The 8791-nt window shown below is 37.8% G+C and overlaps 1 protein-coding gene across 1 annotated transcript; it reads left to right on the plus strand.

The window, feature by feature from the left end:
• The first annotated feature begins 7719 nt into the window (after window positions 1-7719).
• Window positions 7720-8665, plus strand: LOC110329793 (olfactory receptor 5B2-like). The gene has a single exon (XM_021209665.1). The coding sequence runs from the start codon at window positions 7721-7723 to the stop codon at window positions 8663-8665; it is 945 nt and encodes a 314-aa protein (XP_021065324.1). The 5' UTR covers window position 7720.
• The last annotated feature ends 126 nt before the right edge of the window (window positions 8666-8791 follow it).

Consider the following 8791-nt stretch of genomic DNA (forward strand, 5'->3'; position numbering starts at 1 on the left):
TGTGTTTACAGCAAGTTCGGTCTCGGTGCCTTTTGGGTGCGCGTGAACCCCGAGATTTGAGTGGGGTCTCCCTTCGGGGGTCTTTCAGTAGTATCTGTCTTTTTCCCTGAGGTGGGTTTCNTGTAAGCGGCAAAATGTTGGGTTCTTTTTGTGTAGCCAGTCTATTATTCTATGTCTTTTCATTGGGGAAGGTTCCCGGTTGTCTGGAGCCCAAAACAGGGTCTGTCCTAGAAGCTGTGTTGCTTCTGTCTGTCCCAGAAGCTGTGTAACTTCTGCAGTCCACACTCTCACCAGTGCAGACTGGAGCCTGGGCCACCCGGAGCAAAGATGGCTCCCTTACCAGCTCAGGCAGTGGGAACCCTCCCAGGAGGACACCTCTCCTGTGACAGGGAAGGTGCCAGGATGGCTGGTGTCAGAAACGGGGTCTGTCCCTGAAGCTATGTCGCTTTTGCGGTCTGCCCTCTCACAGGTGCCAACTGGAGCCTGTGCTACCCGGAGCAAAGATAGCTCCCTTACCAGCTCAGGTGGTGAGAGCCCTCCCAGGCAGACACCTCTCCTCTGGCAGGAAGGTGTATGGATGTCTGGAACCAGAAACAGGGTCTGTCCCAGAAGCTGTGTTGCTTCTGCAGTCCGCCCTCTCACAGACACCGACTGGAGCCTGGGCAACCCAGAGCAAAGATGGTTCCCTTACCAGCTTAGGCAGTGAGAGCCCTCCCAGGCAGACACCTCTCCTCTGGTGGGGAAGGTGCCCGGATGTCTGGAGCCAGAAACGGGGTCTGTCCCAGAAGCTGTGTCGCTTCTACAGTCTGCCCTCTCACCAGTGCAGACTGGAGCCTGGGTGACCCGGAGCAAAGATGCCTCCCTTACCAGCTCAGACAGTGAGAGCCCTCCCGGGGCAGACACCTCTCCTCTGTTCTGTAGCCTGATTTTATAATGACCACTATGAATGGTGCTATGGTATTCATGGGTGTACAAATGTCTCTACAGTAAGCTGACTTTGATGTTTTTGCATATCTGCCCAGAAATGGTACATATAGATTATGTAATAGTTTTACTTTCATTCTTTTGAGGAAATCTTCAGTACTGACTTTCACAGTGCCTGAACTAATTTAAATCCTTTTCATGGGGCTCTAAGGTTTACTTTTCAACATTTGACATTGACAGTATGTAGGTAAAGGAAGAAATCTTGAAAAATAAAAGGCTTTAAATTAAAAAAAGAAAAAGTATTCCATTCAGAAAATAAAAATTAACCACATATAAGATTACATTTTTATTCCTAGGAAGCGGAGATAGGTCTCCACAGACAGCTTAATTGCTGAATCTCTAGGCAACCTGGATGATAGATGTGTCTGTCCTCCTGGGCATGTAGTCTCTGAAGGATGGCATGTCTGTATAAATTTCCTGGATCCTTTGTATTGTTCTCTAGAATCTCAAAATACCTCTATTTGACACTGTTTTTAGTGGGGTAGTCAAAGGCCTTTTGGCAATCATTTATTGGATTTAATGTAAAAGGTTATTGTGGTGCACAGTAGGCCTTTTAGAAAAGATTTATTTTTTTGCTACTCTTTAATTATGTGCATGTGTGCATATGTGAATGTTCATGTCTGCAAAGGCTAGAGGGTTCAGATTAAGTGGAGTTGGAGCTATAGATGGTTGGGAGGCTCTTGAGGTAGGTGTTTAGACCCAAACATAGGTACTTTGTAAGAGTGAAACATGCTCTTAACCCATGAGCCATCTGTTTAGTTCTGTGCAAAATGGTTTTCAAACATACACTTGCATAGCATTAAAAAATTATATGCCTCAGCTAAGGGTGAGGCCAGTATTTAGAATGATGTTCTTTCTTTACAGTTGTTCATAGTTTTACAGAGTGTTCAGACTTTCTTCTATTTGGTCTAATAGCAGGCCTGTGTGATGGGTTGAACATTTTATAATTTCTATTTAACCATCTGATGCTATTGAACTTCAGTTTTTGTGACTAGTAACTAAGAATCACTTCTTCAGCAGGGTCCTTTCCTTTATTGGATGTGACTTGCAGCTGGATCTCAAGTGACACTGTTTCACCTTTGTTGAAGAGCAAGGCAAGTTTCTAGCTCAATCCCTGTCTGTGTTTTCTTTTTTTAATTTTTTATTAGATATTTTCTTCATTTACATCTCAAATGCTATCCCATAAGTCCCCTATACCCTCCCCTGTCCTGCTCCCCTACCCACTCACTTCCACTTCTTACCCCTGGTATTCTGTAGAATAGGGAATAAAATACCCATAGAAGGAGTTACAGAGACAAATTTTGGAGCTAAGATGAAAGGATGGACCATACAGAGACTGCCCCACCCAGGTTTCCATCCCATAATCAGCCAGCAAACACACACAATATTGCATATGCCAGCAAAATCTTGCTGAAAGGACCCTGATATAGCTGTTTTGTGTGAGTCTATGCCAGTGCCTGGCAAATACAGAAGTGGATGCTCACAGTCATCTATAGAATGGAATACAGGGCTCCCAATGGAGGAGCTAGAAAAAGTACCCAAGGAGCTGAAAGCTGTTATTAGTAATAGTGATATTGAACTTAATTTTTCAATGAATTTATAGTTTGATCCACTATTCATTCATCATGTGTAACCCTATAGGTGAAACAACAATATGAACTAATCAGTACCCTCAGAGCTCGTGTCTCTAGCTGCATATGTAGCAGAAGATAGCCTAGACGGCCATCTTTGGGCAGAGAGGCCCCTTGGTCCTGTCTGTGTTTTATTTAGTATGTGGAAATAAATGGCAAGCTATCTAATGGTCTAAGAGTAATTTACCAAAGATTCAATTTATCACCAAGTTTCTAATATGTTGTGAGTGCACTTCACTTAGTTAAAATACAGGAAAAATCACAATATTTAAACAATAAGAGGTACTATTATTGTAGCCATTTGAAATTCTGTGATTTGGATAGTAGCTCTACAAAGAAAATATATATCCATGTTTTGCTCATATTTAGACTTTGGAGATGAAAGAAAAAGGACATAAATGTAAAAGGGAGAGAATAGTAGGAATGGGAAGAACATAAAATATGAACAGATGGGTGAATGTGAACAACATATATGAACAAAGTAATGTCACAGTGAAACCTTATAATTGTAGATCTAATTATCATAAAAGGGAGCAAAGGAAAGAGATGGCCCTCAGTAATGTTTGCTGAGGCAATAAGCAAACCAAGGAAAAGAGGCAGTAAGTGGACAATGCTTCATTTATTAGACATTTTGTGGTCTTGATGATTTGAATGAGAAATGTCCCATATAGGTTGAAGCATTTTTACACTTGGTTCCCAGTTGGTACTTCTATACAGAGGATATTTAGTACCTGATGACTTGCCAGGGGAAGTATTCCATCAAGAGTATGTTTTGAAAATATATGGTATTTTCCTATTTCCAGTTTTCTCTTTCTGCTTCATGTTTGTGATTGAGAATTCAATCTCCCAGATTCCTGCTACAGGCAACATGTGTACCTGTTGCCTACCTGGAGCCATATATTCAAATAAAATCTTCCTCTTATATGTTGTTTTTGACTATGATGTTTTATCCCAGCAAAACATTAATACAACTCTCCTACTTGTCTAAAATTTCATACCTAACTTTGTGAAGATGCTTAATATTAGTGGTCCTCAAGCATCATACTCTTTAATAATGTTGTGGTGACCCCAACCTTAAAATTATTTGTTGCCATTTCATGAACGTAATTTTGCTACTTTTATGAATAGTAATGTAAATATCTACTATTCAACCTCTAAAGGAGTAGCTGCCCACTGGTTGAGAACCACTGCTTTGTAGGCTTTTACTTTAAAAGGTATTAACATTTTTGAGTAAAGAATACATGCTAAGACATAGTATTTTTGTATTATGATATAACATGGACACACACACACACACACACACACACACACACTACTTCATATTCATGGCAAAGCAATCTAGCAAACCAAAAATGTAAGTCATGGACCCTTACTTCTTCGCTTGAACTTAATGGTTACTTTATGTTCTACCTTGAGTTAATTATGTGTGCAAATACATAGAAAATCAGCTATACATGATACCTATGACATGTTGAAAGTTGTTATTAGTAGTAGTGATATTGAATTTAATTTTTCAATAAATTTATAGTTTGATCCACTATTCATTCATCATGTGCTACTAGATCATGATCTTCCATAAGTAACACATTTTGCTGTAATAAAGTGGTAAATTTAATTTTCAAAATCTCATCTATAACAAACTTAAAGAGGGTTTTAATGATGAAGATTTAAAGAATATAACAATTTATATCTATAACATATATAGTATAGTCTTTCAATATTTAAATTATTTCATGAAATTAATTTTCATTAATTTCTAGAAAATAATATGAATTAATTGGTGATCTCAGTATCTCTTAGTCTTTAACATTGTCAAGAATATTATAAATATTATATTAAATGTGATTTGAGATATGTTGAATGAAATTATATTAATGAGAAATGGAGTCTCATTAAAATATCAATAAAATGCCTATGAATTATTTTGTTCCTCTAAGAGCCTTCACCTTTGTAGTATCTCAGAGCACTTGTTATTGGTGATATTGCTAGGTTTTTCAATGGGGATTGTTCTTTAAGTTCTGTTTTTGTTGAGTAATAACCCTTTTTTCATAAGTTGATTCATACACCAAAAACTTCCTGATCTAATGTAGATCCTGAGTATGGTGGTAGACACAAAGGCAGAAACAAAATTTAACCAAGGCTTCTCAAATATATATCAGATACTCAAACAAATAAGGATTTCACAACAAGTACAAATTAGAACTTATTTCTATTTGAAAATAATTTATAAATCATGTTTACAACATTATGTGAAAATGTAAAACTTTAAATACAAATTAACATTTGTATTTAACATTCTAACATTCTGTCAGGTTTTACAATGTCATGCTAACTTATAATTATGAAAATATGTCATTGTTATATCTAGTAATTATTTTCCTTTCTATGTTTGTATATGTATGCTAGGAGTATTGGATCATAGAGAAAATTTAAAACAGAATAACTTATATTACAGGCTTATTGAAAACACTGAAGACAATATAGCACAAGGCATAGAGGAGAACATTGCTCATTTTATTTTATTTTTTAGTGGTTATTTTATTTATTTACACTTCAAATGTTATCCCCTTCCCAGTTTCCCCTACACAAACTCCTATCCCCTCCCCTGTCCCCCTGATTCTATGAGTGTGCTCCCCCACTTGCCCACCCATTCCAGCCTCAGTGCCCTAATATTCCCCTATTCTGTGTCATCAAGCCTCTACAGAAACAAGGGGTTCTCCTCCCATTGATTCCAGATAAGACAATCCTCTGCTACATATCCAGTTGTAGCCATGGGTCCCCCCCATATGTTTGCTTTTCTTGGTAGTTTAGTCCTTGGGAGCTTTTGGGACATGATTGGTTGATAATGATGTTCTTCCTATGGGGTTGCAAACCCTTTCAGCTCCTTCAGTCCTTGCCTTAACTTCTCCATTGGGTTCCCCATGCTCAGTTCGATGTTTGGCGGTGTGCATCCATATCTGTGTTGGTCAGGCTCTGGCATAGCCTCTCAATAGACAGCTATATCAGGCACCTGTCAGCAAGTGCTTCTTGGCATCACCAATTGTGTCTGGGTTTGGTGTCTGCAGATGGGATGGATCCCTAGGTAGGGCAGTCTCTGGATGACCTTTCCTTTAGTCTCTGCTCCACTCTGCCTCTGCAGTTCCTTCTTTACAGGAGGAATTCTGGATTAATATTTTTGAGGTAAGTGGGTGGCCCCATTCCCTAACTGGGGGGTCATGCTTAGCCACTGGATATGGTCTTTACAGGTTCTCATTCCCCTTTTATGGGTATTTTGCTAATGTCCTCCCTGCTGGATCCTGGCAACCTCTTAGGTCCCTGGCATCTGGGACTTTCTAGTGGCTACCCTCCCAGTTTCCCCTCCATCACTGCTACATACCTCCTTTCAAGTCCCTGACCCCCTGTACATCTCCTCCATCTCCTCCTGTATCTGAACCACTCCCACTTTCCCTCTACCTTTCTCTCTTCCTCTCAGATCCCTGATTTTGTCTACTTTCTGAGATTATTTTCTTCCTCATTCTGAGTAGGACTGTAGCATCATTTTATCTTTAGAGAAAAATGCAGTCTTCATATGCATTTCTCTGCACTTGAAAAGGTAAAATAATAATGTTTCCAAGACCTACTATTGATGCTTACTGTATCCAGGTGTCCATATTTGTGTATAACATAAGGTTTCTGTGTTGTAACTTTCCTACTGACTAAATTGGGATAATTACTTTTCAGTTGTATCATAATTGTCTGTTTAGGTTGGTGTGGCTTCCCTAGAGGTGGTGACTAGAAAATGAATTTCGGAGCTATTTTAGATATAAGATTAACATCATGTACTCATGGCTTATAAGTGGAGAGAAGTGAAAGAGCCCAAATGGAATAATCATAGCATTCTATTACTCTTAGAATTATTTAGTTTTAAGATATACAAAGTATATTTTGAAAATTGAAGAGGTACCAGTTGGCATACATAGACTATTCTAAGAAAGCTAAAGGAAGAAAATTATATGCAGTGTGAAGGACTTTTCATGATGTGATTATATTATTGAGTAAAATTTTATAGCCTTCAAAATACTGTCATGAAATAAAATTATAACGTGTCATAATTTGCATCTCAGAGTAAAATTTCATATTGTTTATATTTGTGAAAATCATTTAAAGTTAAAAATGTTTCTACATAATGTTTCTCTAAAAATGGTTAAAATATTTTTGTTGAGTTTCTTTTGATATTTTGCTTTTTTCCTCCGGGATACTCTATGTTTTATTACTACTACATTAATAGTAATATTTGTTTGATGATAGTATACTTATAATTTAATTTGCTCTAGATATGAGGCAAAATATTTAGTGATTTAAACATGTCAATTTATTACATTCTCCAAGCATATTTTTTGAAGGACAGTTTTCTGGTATTTTAAACTGAGGCACAGAAAGGTTGCTATTTACCCAAAGTTACATGATCTTTAAGTGGATATATCAGGAATAATGTGCAGACAGGTCAGTGCCAGAGACTATGTTCTGTATAATCACACATGCTATTTATCAGAATGGTTGTATGGGTTCAATCACCTTTAAAAATATCCACAAGAATCACACACTGCAGGAAAAGCAGTAAATACTATGTTTGTTTTCAATTAATTAAGTTCTTTAGTTTCTTATGTTTGTTGAAAGGGATAAATAAGAATAAGCATTTCTTTTTATTCTGTGTTGCTTTCCTCAAGGGGTGAGGCAGGTGTAGTTTGCTCAATTTGTTTAAGTGATTAGTTATTTTGTATCTGACTCTGAAATGACAGGTTTAAAATTCAGTTTATTATTGCAATTAATTTAATCCTAAATGAGAGTATGCGAGTGATACTTTGAAAACAACTGAGTGGTTATTTTGAATATCTGAGTGATGGTGGAAACTGATAGACAACATACAGATGGTTTGAGAACTTATGTTGTAAGAAAACAGCAAGATTATGGGAGTCTAATGGTATTGGGAATTCTGCATTGGTAGTGAAATTATACAGATAATGCCATTTGAGTAACATGAGTGATCTGGCATCAATTATTGTACAGCAACAATATATTTATTTTGCTTTATTTATTTATTTTTACAGGTGAAACACAATTTCAAAATGTCATACTTGGAGAATAACACTAAGGTGACTACATTTATCCTTTTGGGATTGACTGACATTCCAGAGCTTCAAGTCCCCCTGTTCATCACATTCAGTCTCATCTATCTTATCACACTGATTGGGAACCTGGGCATGATTGTGTTGATTTGGCTGGACTCCCGCCTCCACACCCCTATGTATATTTTCCTCAGTCACCTCTCTCTGGCAGACTGTGTTTATTCTTCTGCTGTGACTCCAAAGGTGATGACTGGGTTTCTCACAGGGGATAAAGTTATCTCCTATGGAGGATGTGTTGCTCAAATGTTCTTCTTTGTGGCTTTTGCCAGTGTTGACTGTTTCCTACTTGCTGTCATGGCTTTTGACAGGCATGCTGCAGTGTGCAAGCCCTTACATTACACTACAACTATGACTACTAGTGTGTGTGCTCGCATGGTGATTGCCTGTTATGCCTGGGGTTTGTTTGAGTCTGCTATACATACTGGATTCACCTTCTCCCTCCCCTGCTGTGCTAATGTGGTCCATCACTTTTTCTGTGATATACCTCCAATCCTGGCTCTTTCTTGCTCTGATATCTATGTGAATGAGATTGTTCTCTTTATCTTAGCTTCATTCAATGTCTTCTTTGCTCTGATAGTTATCTTGACCTCCTATGCTTTAATATTTATTGCTATTCTGAGGATGCGTTCAGCAGAAGGACAGAAGAAAGCCTTCTCTACTTGTGCATCCCACCTCACTGCTGTCACTATATTCTATGGAACTGTAATCTTCATGTACCTACAGCCCAGTTCTAGTCATTCCATGGAAAATGACCAAATGGCATCTGTTTTCTATACCATAGTAGTTCCCATGTTGAACCCAGTTGTCTATAGCTTAAGGAACAAAGAGGTTCATAATGCTTTCAAGAAAGTTGTTGAGAAAATGAACACTTTGTTGAGCTCCTAATTTTTTTTTTTTTTTTGGAATGATATTTTTTTTTATTATTATTATTATTTTCTTTATTTACATTTCAAATGCTATCCCGAAAGATTCCCATACCCCTCCCCCCACCTCTGTTCCCCTACCCACCCA

This window comes from Mus pahari, chromosome 1, assembly GCF_900095145.1.
Source record: "Mus pahari chromosome 1, PAHARI_EIJ_v1.1, whole genome shotgun sequence".
Taxonomy (NCBI): Eukaryota; Metazoa; Chordata; class Mammalia; order Rodentia; family Muridae; genus Mus; species Mus pahari.

Excerpts from the sequence above, each read along its gene's own strand:
- LOC110329793 (XM_021209665.1), top strand. The coding sequence starts at position 7,721 with ATGTCATACTTGGAGAATAACACTAAGGTGACTACATTTATCCTTTTG.